At 46.9% G+C, this 17,866-nt stretch overlaps 2 protein-coding genes across 2 annotated transcripts; one reads left to right on the top strand and one right to left on the bottom strand.

Annotated features, from left to right (window-relative positions):
• Positions 1-3,744: 3,744 nt before the first annotated feature.
• Positions 3,745-6,171, top strand: LOC120689836 (glucose-6-phosphate/phosphate translocator 2, chloroplastic-like). The gene is made up of 5 exons (XM_039972265.1): positions 3,745-4,368; positions 4,446-4,671; positions 4,964-5,186; positions 5,576-5,789; positions 5,896-6,171. Exons 1-5 carry the CDS (start codon positions 3,862-3,864, stop codon positions 5,905-5,907), a joined length of 1,182 nt encoding a protein of 393 aa, XP_039828199.1. The 5' UTR covers positions 3,745-3,861; the 3' UTR covers positions 5,908-6,171.
• An 8,540-nt stretch (positions 6,172-14,711) lies between these two features.
• LOC120689829 (septum-promoting GTP-binding protein 1-like) lies at positions 14,712-17,866 on the bottom strand. Its single transcript, XM_039972254.1, has 6 exons — positions 17,480-17,866; positions 16,929-17,052; positions 16,717-16,813; positions 16,573-16,612; positions 16,158-16,241; positions 14,712-15,234 (listed from the first exon to the last, which is right to left on the bottom strand). The coding sequence occupies exons 1-6, from the start codon at positions 17,864-17,866 to the stop codon at positions 15,070-15,072; spliced, it is 897 nt and encodes a 298-aa protein (XP_039828188.1). The 3' UTR covers positions 14,712-15,069.

Below are 17,866 nucleotides of genomic sequence, written 5' to 3'. Positions count from 1 at the left end.
CATAGTCATTCGAACCGATCGATAACCAGAGGTGCTTATTACAGCTCACAGTCCATATAGAATCAACAACAAGCAATCGTGTCCTCAAATTGCAACAGATCGCCTTCAAGCAGCAATGTCCTCAAATCGCAACTAGATCGCCTTCAAGTAGCATGTAACCTCCGCCGCCTCGGAATATTGGTCGACCGCAATTGACAAGGATTGGAGTAGATGCATGTGCCAAGGAAGAGAATCCGTGGAAGCTTTTCTTTGAGTGGTTTGTGCAAGAGGATTCATAAACCATACATAAATCTCATCTATTTTTCTTTTTTTTTCAAAAAATGCTGGAAATATGACACATCCAATCAGAAAGTGATCTTGGGATATTTGATGTGCATGATAGCTTCCCCGCCGCCCTCCGATTTCGAGAGCCTTGAGGTGTCCATTGCTCATCAACTCACGATCCATGGAAGCGACGACAACAAAACTACATGATCAAATTGCATGCCAACTAGATTGTTGATCGGAATCAGTATAGAACCGTGACACCCGAGATAATGAGTGATCTTGGACGTACACTACTACACCTGACATGAAATGTTATCCATCGCAGCACTATTCCCCTGAAACTAGTAGATCAATGATCTGAGCGCTAGCCTATTCCCCTGAAACTGATCGACGATCTCACTGGCAAAGATTGGTGGGGAAACATGTATCAATGGTTGAGCATATAGACACCTCTTAAGATATATTATCCAATGCAACATATCAGATGCAAACCAATCTCCTCGTTTGTAACCAACAACTAGTACCAAAACTAGCGAGAAACGCTAATTACCTTACAACATTTATAAACTACTAGGAATCAAAACACAATTCCATAAATAACACAACTACCTACGGCAACTTCTCGTTTTGCACGCAGAGGAAGGAAGCGGGATGATTGTTATTTAAGATAATACTCCCTCCGTCCGCCAAAAAAAATTCATCTTAGAAATTATAGGACAAATTAATAAAAATATAAAATGATCATGTTTTCCCCTATTTATTACCCATATTTGGTACTAATTGATTCTTGCATGCACATACACTTTCTAAATAGGGTAAAATGACTTATTTTTGGGACAAATTTTGAATCCTAGAGTGACTTGTTTTATGGGATGGAGGTGAGTATGCGAATTGCTAATATTTACACAAATATTTTTTTTAGAAAATATTGCAAATGTGACACCTGCTATATATGGTAATGTGATATTGGACATAGACTACCCATGCATGGACACGATGCGTTCTGCATAAGTCATCGTAGAGCCTGCTTGAGGTGCTCATCGCTCGCCAACTCACGTTCCACGGAAGCAAAACAAGAAAGCAATGCCCTCAAATTGACAACTAGATGGTCGATCCGGATAAATGTACCCTTGCCCCGGCCCCAAACTGATCACCAATCTTACCGACAAAGATCGATGCAGAAACACACGTCATGAAAAAAAATACATCTGGTTTTGGTATGGAGAGAATTCTCAAACCCTACATAAATCTCACTCAATTCAGTTTTGTAACAAGAAATAAAATACCGAAACATCAACCATGTCACCTGCGATCACGAGTGATCTTGGACGCTTGCTCCGGTGACTCACATGGCACATCGCACCGCACACCTAGAGTCCGGCAGCCCTGAGGCGGCCGCTCCTCGCCAACTCACTGTCGTCCATGGAAGCAACAGCGCAAGCGAGGTTTGCATGAACTGATGAACGCCATCAAATTGCCAACCAGATCGCCGGCCGGCAGGCACGCGGTGCGCCCGCTTCGTTCCCCGAAACCGATCGATCGATCGCCGATCGCGTGACAGAGATCGGGGCGCGGCCGGGAACGCGCGTCGCGTCGCGGGAAAAAAATCTCGCCGGAACCGAAGAACAACGACGGACCGGCGGCCGCGGCTGGCCCCGCGCATCACGTGCCCGCGGATCGCACGAACGGTGGTGAGCAGCGCAGCGCGCGCCGGCCGCATCCGCCGCGAAACGCGTATCGCGCCACCGGGGCCCGGCCGCGCCGACGAGAGCCGACGGTCGCGAGGAGCCGGCCGCTGTCACGAGGAGGCCGCGGGAGGGACGGACGGACAACGGCAGACCCGGCCGACAGGGGAGGGCCCGCGATGTGGACGCGCGAGCGCGCGCGCGCCGTCCTTTCGCTCGATCAATCGCCGGGCGTCCGGCGAGTGAGGCCCAGCTCGCCGTGCCGCGGTGGCAGCTGCTTGGCGGCTAGCGGCTGGCGCTACTAACGAGGCGTTTTGATCGCGCGCGTCCCTCGCGATCGATCGTCGGACGAACGGCCAGGTTCTGGTGGTCGTTCGTTGTAGGGCGCCGGCGCGGAGCCGTTTTGACAAGTCCGACCTGACGGCAAGGCTGTTGCGAGCTGCGGCACGCGAGTGCCGTCGCGCGTGGTTGGCGAGGGCTTTGTACTCTTGTATCTGGTCTTGTATCTAGTGTCGTTTTCGTTCAAAAATCTGATGTGTGCATTCGGAGCTCCTCCACATTTTAGAGATCAAAGAAAAATATTTTTATTGCGTTTGTTTAAAGTATGGCAATCAACGGCGAGTTTATGCATGTAAATATATTAGTTGAGAGTTTGAACAATTAACAGTTGATAGGTCAATTTATTGTATGTTCTAGTTCTAATTACATACTAAATAGTGTTTATTGGACATGTTATCTGCTCTAAATTTTGTATAAACTTCACTGTGTTGGTGAAATTTATCGAAGCAAGTAAGCAACTTGTGTTCTTTGAAGTCTACCACATGGTCAGAACTCAGAATTGTGGAAGACCGTTTTGATTATGGTGCGAATTCTGCATGCTCCAGGCAAATAAAGCCAGTGTTACCATGTTACTTTCAATGACCAAAATAATTCTACTTGTCATCTGGCATAAAACAAGTTCTCCGAAAATACTAGAAAAATTCTTTTGTCAATTTTAAACATGTATAAAACTATTGGTAAAATATGTTAGAGACTTGCATCAATTCAAAGTCTATACCAGAAACACGTGAAATCACATACGTACAAAAATGTAGCTCTCACATCAACATCATGAAATGAGAAAAATGTGTGGGGTTGTTTCCATGTAATGGTACTGTAACGAAAGGAACTTGATATATATGTGCAAAACTATGAAAGAATTTAATAAGCAGCAGAGCTAGATGTCATTTAAAATTTAGGAGATGTAATGTGTGTCCCTTTCAATGAGTCACTTATTTTCTTAAAAAGGATCTAAATTACTCTACTGCATTACAGATGTGTTATAACATTTGTAAATTAATAGGCACACAAAAATCGTAATATTTTATATTATAGGAAAGTGTATTGCCATAAATACTAGACTAGATGCGCCCTACTGTTCTCATACTTCACACTAAAATCGTGTGCTCTTGGTAATATCGATATGTTAATTCTAACCATCATATTAGGGGTGACGATGTGGTTACATTTAATCTTCTGCATTTTCTTAATACATATGGATAAAAAATTATTGCAGCTTGTAAATTACATTCCAATACCAACTTCGAATCCTAACCCTGCCTCTAAAAAAGCACAAAAACATGAATAAAAAAGATATACCATAGAAACAGGAAAAACCCCAGGGTGAAATGAAAAGAAAAGATCTGCGGAAGAAGAGGCATGAGCATGAGGCATCGAACTCCAAAACCGCCTCCCTTTTCCTTGGCGCGCTCCCTATAAATACCTTCCTCCCCGTCATCCCCTTCCCATCAGACCATCACACACCACACACACACACAACCGCCGCCGCAGCTGCAGGCGCGCCTGCCACTCTCCGACAAGACCCCGAGAAGTATACTTGCCAGCCCAGGCCACCCTCCCCGCCGCAACAATGCTGACCGCCGCCGCCGCCTCCGTCAAGCCCACCGCGGCCCTGGCCGCCACCGCAAAGCCGGCATTCAAGCCCCTCCACCTCCCTCCCCTGCCCCCCGCCGGCACCAGGCCCCTCACCCTCTCCGTCTCCGCGCGGCCGCTGTACCGCCAGGAGCATGTCCTCGCGACCGTGGCGGTGGCGGTGGCCGGCCGCGGCGACCGCGCCTCGTCCCCCGCGCCGCCGGCCGCCACCGCGGACGGCGCCCGGCCGGTGGAGATCTCCGCGCCGGCGGAGCCCGCCGAGACCGCGCGCCGCGCCAGGATCGGTGTCTACTTCGCCACGTGGTGGGCGCTCAACGTTATCTTCAACATCTACAACAAGAAGGTGCTCAACGCGTTCCCGTACCCGTGGCTCACGTCGACGCTCTCCCTCGCCGCCGGCTCCGCCATCATGCTCGCGTCCTGGGCCACCAGGATCGCCGAGGCGCCGCAGACGGACCTCGATTTCTGGAAGGCGCTCTCCCCGGTGAGTGACGGCAAGCCTTCTCGATCCGCTCTGTTCTTGCGAGATCTCCTCGTCCTGATGCGAGACATGTCGGGTAGGTGGCCATCGCGCACACTATCGGTCACGTCGCGGCGACGGTGAGCATGGCCAAGGTGGCCGTGTCGTTCACGCACATCATCAAGAGCGGTGAGCCGGCGTTCAGTGTGCTCGTCTCCAGGTTCTTCCTCGGCGAGAACTTCCCAGCGCCGGTCTACTTCTCCCTCCTCCCGATCATCGGTGGATGCGCCCTCGCCGCCGTCACCGAGCTCAATTTCAACATGGTTGGTGAGTGACATGCGAATCCCCGTTTCCTGAATCTCGGAGATACTCAGATACTGATACTTATATGGCAGATAAATGATAAAAATATCACAGGTGGGATTGTATCTTCAGGTCTTCGTAGATAATTTTGTTTTTTAAGAAACTGCATACTGATTTTAGCACCAATCGAGGATAAAGAGATTTTGTGGTAGATGTTACACCTGAAGTCTATTTCTTGGAACATGTTCACTCTGAAGTCTGGACAGCGTCATTCGACAAAAAGAAATGCTGAATCTGTCTTGTGCGACCCATGTAGGATTCATGGGGGCGATGATCTCCAACCTCGCATTCGTCTTCCGGAACATCTTTTCGAAGAAGGGGATGAAGGGCAAGTCGGTCAGCGGGATGAACTACTACGCCTGCCTCTCCATGATGTCCCTGGTGATCCTCCTCCCCTTCGCCATTGCCATGGAGGGGCCCAAGGTGTGGGCAGCAGGCTGGCAGAAAGCAGTCGCCGAGATCGGTCCCAACTTCGTCTGGTGAGTTCACATGCTCATTGGATTACTCACGTCGCATTGCACTCTCACAACTGTCATGCCGTCTGATATTTTTGTGTTTATTCGGAATTCCATGTGCTTAGTTGGTTTCAAAACAGTAGCATGAAACACCTTATAGTTTAGTTACCATAGAATTCAGAAATGTCACAAAGTTGAAGAGAAGTATCTAAAGATAGTATACTACTGGTGGGTTGCCTCCCAAAAAGAGCAGTTTCTTGTGTAGGGACAGAGCATGGTAGCGACTAGAGAGATATGAATTCTCTGGTCTGCAATCTTCTGCTCGTTCTGACAGAAAACAGAAATCATTGCTCCGATATTCCTGTGATAATTCAGTTTGATTCATGTGGCTAAGAGTTCCTCTGTGGATGTAGGTGGGTGGCGGCGCAGAGCGTGTTCTACCACCTGTACAACCAAGTATCCTACATGTCGTTGGATGAGATCTCGCCGCTAACATTCAGCGTCGGCAACACCATGAAGAGGATTTCTGTCATTGTCGCGTCCATCATAATCTTCCAAACGCCCGTTCAACCCATCAACGCGCTCGGAGCCGCCATTGCCATTCTTGGAACCTTCATCTACTCTCAGGTAATTCACCACGTTTACTTTGAAAGTTTGAATTCTTCATTCCTAGGTAGGTAGACAAGTATTAGTTGAAAGCTGAATTTTGACAAAAAATCATTCAACATTGCAGGCAAAGCAGTAATGCCTTGGAATCAAGATGGTCCCAATTCACCGCGTATCGACTCGGTGCTCGAACATAACAGCCTATGACTCATGAGCGTATCTAAGAACGCCTTGTATAATATAATTAGATCCTCTCTTTTTTTTGTATTTTCTTTTATATATAGGACTAGCTACCAGTGTTCCTGAGCTGCTCATTTCTTCGCCTTTTCACCATGACTATGATGATGTAGAGGGACATGGAACCATCTGAATAAGACTATCAGATTTTTTTTTTCTTGGCCCTTTTGTTTCCTCCGAATTCAAGATCCAAAAGAACGTGTGGTTCAGAATGCATCCAGCTACCATTGCTTTTGCTTTTGTCGTTCTCTTGCTGGTGACAGGTGCACTGCAGGGGAGCATGGCCCTGATGGGAAGCCTTGTGCAATTTGCACACTGAGATCTTTGCGATGGATTCAGCATTGGAGCGTAGCTGATCTTGCTGTGCCCCTGTTGCCTACTCTGTTCTTCTGCGTGGTCCCCGTGTCAGCAGACTTTGTTGCTCAGCTTCTGGGACTGCTGATATACCATCAGCGCAGGCGGCAAATACCCTTTTCACGATCCAAGGATCAACCTCTTAGTGCTTTAAAGGCCGTTGCATTTTATAATTTGCAATTCAGATGTTTCTTTCATGCTTTTTCAGATCATCCAGATGGTGCACCTTTGATGTTGGCTACTTGTAAATGTGGATACAGCTTAGAATATAAACGCTGTTCTAATTTATTTTGTTGGCCTTTGTTACAGGAAGGCTTGGCCCCTTAGTGCTTACAGCAATCATTGATGCATTGCAGGATCATAGATGCAGTATAATACCAGTTAGTTGTTGGAAGATTTGTAGGCAGAAGGGGGGAGATGCAGGGATACAAAAACCATTTTTAGTAGAAATGATGAGGACATGCCCCCAGAGGTTACTCAAGTTACACATAAACATGTTTATGATGGACCAATTACACGAAGCCGTGCAAAATTACTCCGAAAAGAGGTGAACTCACTCCTATCTGAAACTAACTTCAATATATTTGAGGATGTTATACTGCCTAAATGTTCTAATTTGATTCTACTTAGGCATGTACATAAAGAAGATTGGAACATCAAGCAATCAGGCAACCAATTCACGTCAACCAGTTCGGACCAGTCCGAACTAACAGCCAGTCCGAACCAGTTCAGACAGCCAATTCGGACCACCAGTTCGGACCACCAAAACAAACACCCATAACTCTTGATTACCGAAAGATCTGAAGGCCCATGAGTACCCGTTGGAAAGCTTATGAAGTCTACTTTTCAACCCAACAAGTTTCATGTCATTTAGACTTCCCAATCAGGATTTATGATCGAATCATTGAAGACTGCTCAGAATGTCAAGAGTCTGCCTGAAGATTTATCTTGCTCAACTTCCCGTACAAGACTGTAGCATTCTACATTGTTTCATGGCGCATGCCACACATGTGTGGAAAGCTTATCAAGTCTAGTTTCACACCCAACAAACGGCTTATCGTTTCGACTTCCGAGTAGGGAGAAATGGTCATTTTACTGAAAACTGCGCAGAAGCCCAGGAGACGCGCGGGAATTGAAGATGATCTCGTGAATGCTTCACCTGTTGGCCTTCTATCTTCCAATGTGGAGACTTCAGTTCATATCTACTCCCTCCATACCCAAAAAACTTGACGTTTAGGACAGCGACACGGTCTCCAAAACACAACTTTGACTTCTTATTCCTCTAAAAATATTTATCAAAAAGTGATATATTTATATTTTCATAAAAGTATTTTTCAAAACAAATCTATTCATATAATTTTTACATTTTCAAACTCAACAACTTGAGAGTTATTCATGATTTATATTCTCAAGGTTTGACTCAAACCTTGTCATAAACGTCAGGTTTTTTGAGTATGGAGGGAGTATCTAGGAGGGTTGTTCCTAATATACATATTCTCTATGTGTACTCAGAAAAGAGTCTTTTGATCATTTTTGATAAACCGATATGGTATTCCAGCTGATTTGCTGACGAGTGTCTTACACCTTTGTTCTTGCGAGTTCTTCTCGGACTTGTGAGAAAGATCTCTCTGAGGTCCCCTACTTCGTGCTCAACGGTTGCCAGTTCGGCTGCGTCATTTTGTATGGATTAGTCCCGGATTGTGGTTCTGCGATCGTTCGGAGATCGAGTGGAAGTCCTCAAGGTTTCGGTGTCTCTCCCCCGTCACTCGGTCGTATACAACCTTGGCAGGTATAAAGCTATTTAACCGCTATTCGCAGCAAAGTTATCTTTGTTCTTGAACCTACTGTCGTGAAGATCGGGCCATCCCTGTGCGGGTTTATATCGGCACCTATCAAGAAATAACCATTATAATTCTGAAATGGTCAACGGAAAGTTACGTCTGAAAAGCGTACCATATAATTCCAAGAACGTCAACACATATAAAAACAAACAAGTGAGCCTACCATATTTCACCCTTTTCCAACCTGATGCAGACATGGAAGCAGTCTGTTTCCGAAACAGCTGTAGGCGACTTGAGAGGCCAAGGATGCATTTTCGTTTTCTTCTTAAAATGTTAGGAGTCCCCTGGCTGCGATTTGTGGCGATAGCAAAGCAGTTTGCAATAACTAGAAGGCTGGAGTACTAGTGTACTACACAAAGAGTTTGCAAGAATGGTCAACTACCAACTTGTAGGAAGTAGGAACGCAGCTGCACAAGTAGCACTTGGACGTCCAGTCATGACATCTCTGTGGACTACTGAAAATGAGTGAGAATGGACTGCATGCACTCTGCATTTTGTGAACTCTGAAGAACCATGTATTCGGCATGTAGAGCACATGTTGGTCCTTCCCTGCTCCCTGAGTCACAATGGGCATGTAGAACCTTGCTCCTGCAGTCACAATGGGCAGAATTCCATATCTAAAGTTCAGTTTCTAGCAGCATAGATCGATGTGAAATGTTGTCATTTGCACATCGCAGGAGCCCTAGCGCTAGCAGGCTGGCAGAATCCGGGCGAGAAGTAGCTTTTGGGCAGCTCTTCTTGGACACCGCAGCAGGTTGCTCTCTTCCACTTCCAGGCTCCTATGGGTTTGTTTGGTTTGTTGGCTTATGTCTAGCCTGGCTAGGAATTAAGCCAGGCTAGCTTGAGCCTGGTCAGCTCAGTACAAGAGGCTTGTGTTTGGTTGACCTGTATAAGATAAGCCTGGTTATGTTTCTCCTTGTTTGGTTGGTTGGATTTCTAAGAGTGTGGTCACCCATCTTGTAAGGTGGTGAATTTAACTTCAGTCACCTATTTGCATTATTTTTAGTTCTTTCTTTTACCTAAAAGAAAGAATGCTATAAGTAAAAAATAAGACCTCTGTGCTGTGAACTGAGAATGTTTTTTCCCCCTCAGAGATTAGTCATTCACAGGTGAAAGTAATAATTGGAACTAGCCTAAACATGGCATTCAAGCTAGCAAGCATCGCTGTCTAACTCCACGGAGAAGCTAGCAAGTCGTGAATTCCAATGAAACAAAGACATGAATTCGAACTTGTAATCGAACAAAAGAGAGAAAATGCACTGCATTCCCAAATCAACTCACTCAATCATTTGACAGGAAACAAAATCACAGCACGCTGCTTACTCACAACAATTCGCTGCACACTGGACATCTTCACAAGCAAAAGAAATTAAACAATGAAGGACCTGATGTTCACTCCCTTGAGGCCTTGATGCCTACCAAACAAGCTAGCCTGCATTACGCAAGCCTGGGTAGACCCTTGTGCAGCGTACCAATCACACCCTATATAACTCGTGGAAGCCGGTTAAGCATTGTGGTTTTAAAAGCTAGATCAACGTGGTTTTAGAAACTAGAGGTCTGCATTCAACATTTCAAAAGTTGAAATCCAACATTTTTCGAAAAATAGATCAATGTTTAAAAATAATAGATTCAACATTTTTCAGAAATATAGGAGTATACACCAACATTTTGAAAAATAACTACCTTCAAAAAAAATTTACAATCTATTTCAACATTTTGAGAAAATGGATTCAACATTTATAAAAAATATAGACTAACATTTACAAAAACCTATATCAATATTTTTGAAAATATATTGTTCATGTATCTTATTCTCTGGCGGCAGCGGCGTGGTGCACAGAGCTGGGGCGGCACATGCTCGAGGTGGTGGGGCAGCAGCCGCGGCGCGCGGGGACATGAAGGGCAGCGTCGCGATGTGGGGTCACTTGAGCCGGCGGTCGGCCTGCAGCAGGAAGTGGCGGTCTGGCGGAGGCGGCAGGCGGACGGCAGGGCCCACGGGAGGAGATGGTGGTGGTGGTGGTTAAGTCTGGACGAAAAACTCGTGGCTCGTTAGTGTAACACCCCTTGTGTTTGAAAGCTAATTAACCACTCATTAATTGTCTAAACATGCTTAATCCAAAACCAATTCAGCTTGCTGCCTGCTCCTCACCGTTGTCGTGCGTCGATTGGCCGTCTCCACGGCGCGCTGCTCCAATAGCCGAGCGCCACCACTCCATCGCCATACCGCACCCATGCCGGCGACGGCAACAGGCTCGTCAACGCTACGCGCCGGCCGCCCAGGGGCGAGCCATCTCCCCTTCTCTGGCCTTTCCACGGCGTTCATGCCGTCCTCATCCGTCTCCTGAGCTGGCTGCCTGCTCTCTTCCTCATTTCTCTCTCGCTCAACTTCATCTTCTACCTCCGGACGCAAGAATAGAGCAAGCAGACCACTCGTACGATCCAAAATCCGCGAGCTTCCCTTCATAGATTCCAAATCCCTCACACCCGAAGCTCCCTCACCTCCCTAGCTCCCTCCCCAGCCCCTCAGAACCGAGCTCCGGCCGTCGCACGGCCGGGAATCAAGGATTCCCCGACGATCAGACCACCATGGACAGCACCTCCGCCCCTCACTATCGAACTCCTAGCTCCGGCCATCATTTTCTTCGTCTAGCAGTTCAAATCGATGCTAGGAGATGCACTGATGCTGGTGCTTCTCTCGTTCCATCGCGTTCTATGAGTTTCCGCGCTCGTTCGTCGCGCCGTCGCCGCCGCCACACTGCTGCTCACCGCGGGCTGCACGCACGCGGCTCTGCGCCGCGCTGCCGTGCGCGCCGGCTCCACCCGACTGCGCTAGCCGCCGCGCCACCATGCCCCGTCGCCGGACGTCCTCGCCGCCGGCGGGAGCTGGTCGACACGCCGCCGGCCATGGTCCGGCCGTGACCTGTCTTACCGGTGGGTAGGATTTTCTAACTTCTATTCATTTGATGAAAACTTATAGACTGCATAACAAATCAAGGAAAAATAGTAAACATACAAAATTAGTTTTTTAGAGTGGTTACATCTGTATATATAAGGGAAAAATATTAATTCTTGCAAAATGATCTTTTTACCCTTGCAAAAATTTAAATTCTGTTTAGGCTTAATTAATTAATTTCTGCAAATCTGCTATTCCAAAAATTATGAAATTTTTGCGGTACTTCATTTTATGCATGTGTAGTCCACTATAAAAATTTCATGTCCAGAAAATATAGTTTGATATGTTAATTGGGTTCTCCATATCTTAGTATATCTATAAATTAAGGAATAAATTATATGTAAGAAAAATCTTGTTAATTTAAATTAGAACACTGTATCAGTAGCTGTTTCATGCTAGATTTTGCTCATCACTAGAATGTACTCATGATCTACTTTAGTAAATCTATTTTGCTCATGGTGAATTTAGCTAGTTTGTATTAAAAACATATTTTTGGGGTTCATGCCAAAATAATTTAGGTAGTTGCTAATAATTATTTTATGCTTGATAAACTAGTTGAATTTAATTAGGACTTAGTTAATTAAAATAGTTTTCTTGTTGTTAGTAGATATACTAGTGTTGCCTCTTATAATGGTTTAGTAAATAGTTAGTGGTTCGGTAACTGACTGCCCTATCCGTTGGTTATCGAGTAGTCATCGCACTTCACTGTGTAGTTTATGTTGTTTCATAAATGCATGCATTCATCCATTGCACTCATGCATAGCATTTTATCATTCATGTAGAGCCGGAATATGCACTTATCGTTCACGAAGTTGCGGTTGATCAATCTAGAGTTCATCCAGGTGGAATCGCCATGGATCAAGCTCGGCGTCAAGCAAACTAATTTAACCTGCAATTAAGGCAAGCCCCGGTGCATAACCTATTATTTTAAATTATGAATTATTATATGTGTATTACTTGTGCATTACGTTTATAGAAGTTGTCTGGAACCTTAGTTGCACGATCCCCAGGTTCCCTTGATCGTATACTAGTATGTATAGGTCGATTGCACTGCTATGCTTAATAAGTCTCGGTAGAAGTCGAGTGATTTCCTGTCACTTGCGAGCTATAGGGCAAAAGTCGAGTAATTTTCGGTTACTCGCGAGATTTATAGTTATTTTTATATTCCAGTATATGCGATATGGAATGCAATATGGAATGAATGGAAATTTGAGATCGGACGGAGAAATGATGATGAGATATAGGTATGGCAACAGGACAGAGTTCCTGGTGTCTTAGCCTCGTCTGTGTCGATTGAGGACCGTACCGTTGTTGGCCCTGCTGATCATGTTTGAATTGTACCAACTGCATGCCGGGAGTAGGAGGTAGTCGAAACCGGTAAGCCTAGTACTGTCTTGTTTCGAAAGTACAGAACTTCATCACCACCCCTTAGGGCGAGTCGGGTAGTCGCGGAGAATTGTGATGCATATGTTTATTTTTGGTGGTCTCTCGTTGAGCCCGGCTGACTATATGTAGGTGGGGCGGTTCTGTAGTTCTAAGTGGGGAGGGGAATGGTTGGTCCGTATGGTCCGACGGGGCTAATACGTGCTGTGTTGGTTAGGTTCACCTTGCAAGGTTAAATCGGATCGATTCGCCGTCAGTCGCTCTCGGACATGAGCACCTTGATCTCCGAGTCACATCGTAGTAAGGAAATGAAACAAAACGAGTTGCTAAATGTTGATGTTATCTAATTAATTATGTTTCCACCTTGGTTGCTATAGATATGCAAATCATAGATGTTTAGCCAATTTATTGTTATAATTTGGAGCTAAAATTTTGAAGTTAAGGATCTATTTTAGATGTTTTTTGGCAAAACAAACCCACCAGCCAAAAGCCTTGCATGTCTAGATAATGGGCTAAGTATATTCTTAGTCAGGTAAGTCTTGCTGAGTATTAGTATACTCAGGGTTTGTTGTTTACCCTGTTTCAGGCATAGGAGCTAACCCGGATTCAAATCGGTGGGTCGATGTGACGTTCTCACGTCTCCGTAGTTATCGTTTTATTTCAATTTATTTCAGTTGGTTTATAATTAAAATCTTCCTCAGGTTAGACTCTCTCTCCCGCTGATATTATCTATTATGTGAACTTTAATTTGTAAAAGTCATTTTGTAAATACCTTAATATTGTTTACTATTTTGTAAAATTGTATCATACTGGTACCGTCTGCACTCGCCGTCACGCGAGACTTCTGGTGTGTTTCGATCGGCCTGTGGGTTGAAAACAGGCTGTCAAGTTACACTTAATTAAGCTAATGCGCCTGATGCGTTCAAATGATGACCATTACGCTTAATTAAGCCTTTTAACTTGGCGATTCTGTCACAGTTAGCTCGCTCGGCTCGGCTTATTAGTGCCCGGTTCGGCTCGGTTCGTTGAAAAATATTAACAAGCCGAGCCAAAGTTTTAGCTCGGTCTGTTATCGAGCCAGCTCGAGCCGGCTCGCGAGCCGAAACGAGCCGCTCATTTGAACTTAAATTGTTAATCTTTTATGCTCATATGTATTGACTATGCATATTGTATGTGTTATATGTGTGTTGGGAACTTAATATTTTACTGATTTGCTTAGTGATTGTTGCATACTTAAAATTTATATTGCTACGTATATTCATACATTTATTTTTGCTAGCTGGTGGCTTGCTCTGGCAGCTAGCTGTTGTTTTTTCGAGCCGGCTCGCAAGCCAAACAAGCCAGTTCGAGCTGAAAAACAAGCCGAACCGAGCCTGTCTTTTAGCTCGACTTGGTAACGAGCCGAGCCAAGCCGACTCGATAGCCAGCCCTTAGTGGGGGGGGGGGGGGTGGGGGGAGCGGGTCGGGCAGATAGGAACATGTGCACGAATCTCCAACACCTGAAGCCCCGTAGAAAAAAAAAACTTCCGGAAGCGCATATAGGTTTGTCGCCCCCCCCCCCCCCTATCGTACGGGTGCCGGTTTTGGGCTGCTCTCACTCGATTGGGCTTTGGTCTGCTGCAGGTGGGAATATGGGCTTTTAGGCTTCGGCCCAAGCGTGATAACAATAACATTGACCATTTGACTCCAACAGGATTTGCTCTCTTTCCTGAGTCAACAGGATGAGCAATGCACTCGCCTGGGGGCTGGGGAGGAGGCGAGGAGCTCACGCACAGATGGTAAACCTCTCACCGTCTTTTTTTTCCCGGTTTATACAGTTTAACCTCCTTTTTTTGCATAATAGGTGCCCGAATTAATATGGTGAAGCAGACTGGTAGTCCACTAATTTCAACACTGACGATACTTGCTCGCGAACGTGCACTGCACACCTCGAAACTCAGCTAGTACGTCGCAGCGGGAGTCCCGCACAGCACGTTTCTTTGTTAATTCTGAACCAAATCATCTGCCAAGATCCTGATTCTTGATCATCAGTCTCCATCGTTTTCTTTTTTTAAAAAAAAAAAGGAATCCTGAACCTCAACTAAGGCTTTCTCGCTCTCACACGGTGCCATTTGGAGCGGAAGAACCTTCAGGCGAGCACTCGGCTCCCCGTCAGGTTGATTCTACATTTCTGCGAAACAAAAAAAGACCATAGAATTCTTCTGAACAACATGATACAGCTTGTACATGCTAGGAGCAAAGGAAACGGTGGATATATTAACATGGATTCCTATACACTCTGTCCGGGGCGGGGGTGTTGCATACACTTCGCGGTTTTCCTTTTTTTCCCCGACGCCCCTGCACTGCGCGGGCAGGGGGGCTGTCACCTATGTACAAAGGCATCTTGCCTTGCCTGCACCGAGGCTCACTCATGGCTCCGGCGCCGAGCAAAGAGCAAGACACGATCCGACCCATGGGAGGACGAAGGGTCGTGGTGCGCTGCTGCTGCTGCTGCCTAGTTATCTGTTAGGAGGCGGAGGAGGAGGTGGTCTCGTCAGAAGTCTATGATGGGCTCGCCGATGGTGAGGTTGCGCTCCACCGTCCACGGCAGGTTGAAGAGCTTCGCCGTGATGAACTTGAAGATCTTGTTCACGTTGATGTTGTGCGTCGCGCTCGAGAAGAAGAGGGTCGCCTTCATCGCTCTTGCGTATGCCCTGGCCTGCGGACAACACAGAAAAGGACACACACGCCAATCTGTTAGGAATAATACGCACAACTTGTTCGGCAGAAAGTTTATACAGATGCAAATGCGAAAAAGAAAGGAGAAAAGTTTCGATTAGATGCGAGGGAGCCCTCGATTTATCCTTTTAGCGTGTCCGTTGAGGAGTGGCCATCAATCCGCGTCCTGTAGCTCGAGGCCGGCGACGAAGATTGACGTGCACTCCAATTCGGACACCCGAGGCGGCACTTGGCAATGGGGGCAAGATACGAAAACCTAACAGTACATGCCCAATTGCCAAGCTTTTTTCTGACATTTGACCGCATTGAGTTCGTCGCCCATGGCGGCGAGCTTTTGGTCTCGTCTCCAGAAGACGTGGTTTGAGGTTTGGGCCAACTGCTACTAGTTCAATCCCAAATGGCTTTGATCAACAACATAAGGCCCACTGGCTTCAATGATGCAACAACAGCTGAGTGCTCTCTGTTTGGAACAGAACTAATTAGTCTGCCGTACTCCGTTCAAGTTCTGATTTGGGGGCTCTACAGTGCAAGTGCCCAACCGACGACGTGCTTGGATTTGTGGATGTGGAGTATGGGAAATAAGCCCAAAATGTTTCGCCTAAAAAGATTCAAGAACGGCTGTCCAGTTATGGACTTATGGGCCATGGTAGTTTAAAGTTTTTATATCTCACTTGAGGTTACTAAAACTTTCAGGCTTTGGTTGAACTGCATCGTTTCAGATGAAAACAGGCATGTGCAGCACAGCTACCCACGTCAGAACCAAGGCAAGTTCTCAGCTTTCTATGCTAGCCAGATAAAACCACATTGGAGATGCTGAAGGTCCCGTATCCAAGAAGCAAAGCTACCAAGAACAACATTTCGATCAGGACAAACCACTAGAATTTTGTAAAATGCAGTGCTCACCTGGTTAACGATGGCCCATTGCATTTCAAGAGGAAGCTGAGCAAAGTCATCAAACTTTGTCCCGATTAGGATTGGAATAGCCGTCTGTCAGAAGAGAACACACACACACAAACATAAAAAGAAAATGCTCAGTTACAAGACCAAGCACTATGCCCGCTGGTACTGTTCATCTGGTAAACTGCTAAAAGCATACGAGCAAATCTCAGAGTTATATTAAATTGTTGCAAACAGTGATCTGCAGGGATGCAATAGTACAAGTGGGCGGCAGCCCATCTGCAATTGACTGTTTGCAGAGATCAGTAATAGTTTTTGTTTATGTTCTGTCAGTACGACATGTTGAGCTACAAACAGGAGAAGCTACAGAAAGGAAACCCGAGATGTACAGGAAACTGTGAGCACAAGAAAATGCACCAACCTTATTCCATCTCCTCGCCCTCTCGTACCAATCTAGAATACTGCACCAATCAAACAGGCAAGCAGGAATGAGCACCACATACGTAAGAATTTGCTCTGAAGTTCTGAATTCGAGTCGTTTGAAATTGGTCTGAATGATACTAACTTATTAAGCGTGCACCGGCTCGTGAGATCGAACATGTACAGGATCGCCACGGCGTCCTTGCACGCGATTGGAATGTGGTCGATGGATTGGATGTCTCCTGCATCCATTCCACAAGACAGAAAAATGGTCAGGAGAGGTTGTTGGGAATCTGGCATTTGGGCCAAAGCAACCAGGAAACAGAGTGGCTGCTTCATGAAACTTGAGATTCTTACCTGCTACATCCCAGATGCTGTAGGCAATCCGAGCTCCCCGGACTGCCATCGTCTTGTCCATGAGATTCAGGCCCGTCATCTGCAAGCCGTTCTGCTCCTCCCCGTCATCCCCCACATACTTAACCTGCAGACGAACGAACACCCACACGAAGATTAGATTTACAGAGGCTCGATTTGGCATTTTGATTGCTGAGTCCAGCTCAACTCGTTTGACGGTGAAGGAATTGCACACGAGATCGCCAACTCGTCTTTGTTGTGTAGGCAACGGATTCATTCTAATGGTTCTGTTGAGTCAAGCAATTGATGGAGTCATGGAGGCAGCCCAAGGACATGGGCGTACCACCAAACCAAACCCAATCCCCCGTCAAAGTTGCAGGGCGAGGCAGTAGGCCAAGTCAACAGCAGCAACGACAAGACGAAAAAGACGCGTCGAGGGTGGAGAGTACATCTCATGCGGATGATTAAGTTAAGACGACGGTAATATCGATGGCGATTAGACATGGCGATTAAGGATGAGGAGAAGGCTCGAAAAGGAAGGGCGGCAAGATTACCATGAAGCTTGTCTTGCCGATCTGGCAGTCGCCGAGCAGGCTGACCTTGAGGCTGACGACGTTCTCGGCGTCGTCCGCGGCCGCGTCATCGGCGTCGTCGGCGCCGGCGGGGACGCAGGCGTCGCCCCTGTCGACGGGGGCCAGCGCGGGCGGGCCGAGGCGGCGGTACCGGCCGCCCCTGCCGCCGCCGGGTCCTCCCCCGCCGCCGCAGGAGGAGCACGCGAGCAGCTGGTCCCGCACGACGCGGAGCGCCCGGCTGACGACGGCGACGCGGAGCAGGCGCGCCCAGCGCAGGTCGACCCGGGGCCCCTGCGCCGGCTTCCGGCGCCGGGCGCCGGCGCAGAGCTGCGCGACCGCCGCTGCGTTCACGGCGGCGGCGGTGGTCAT

Source organism: Panicum virgatum, chromosome 2K, assembly GCF_016808335.1.
Source record: "Panicum virgatum strain AP13 chromosome 2K, P.virgatum_v5, whole genome shotgun sequence".
Classification (NCBI taxonomy): Eukaryota; Viridiplantae; Streptophyta; class Magnoliopsida; order Poales; family Poaceae; genus Panicum; species Panicum virgatum.
This window is presented reverse-complemented; position numbering and strand designations above follow the sequence as displayed.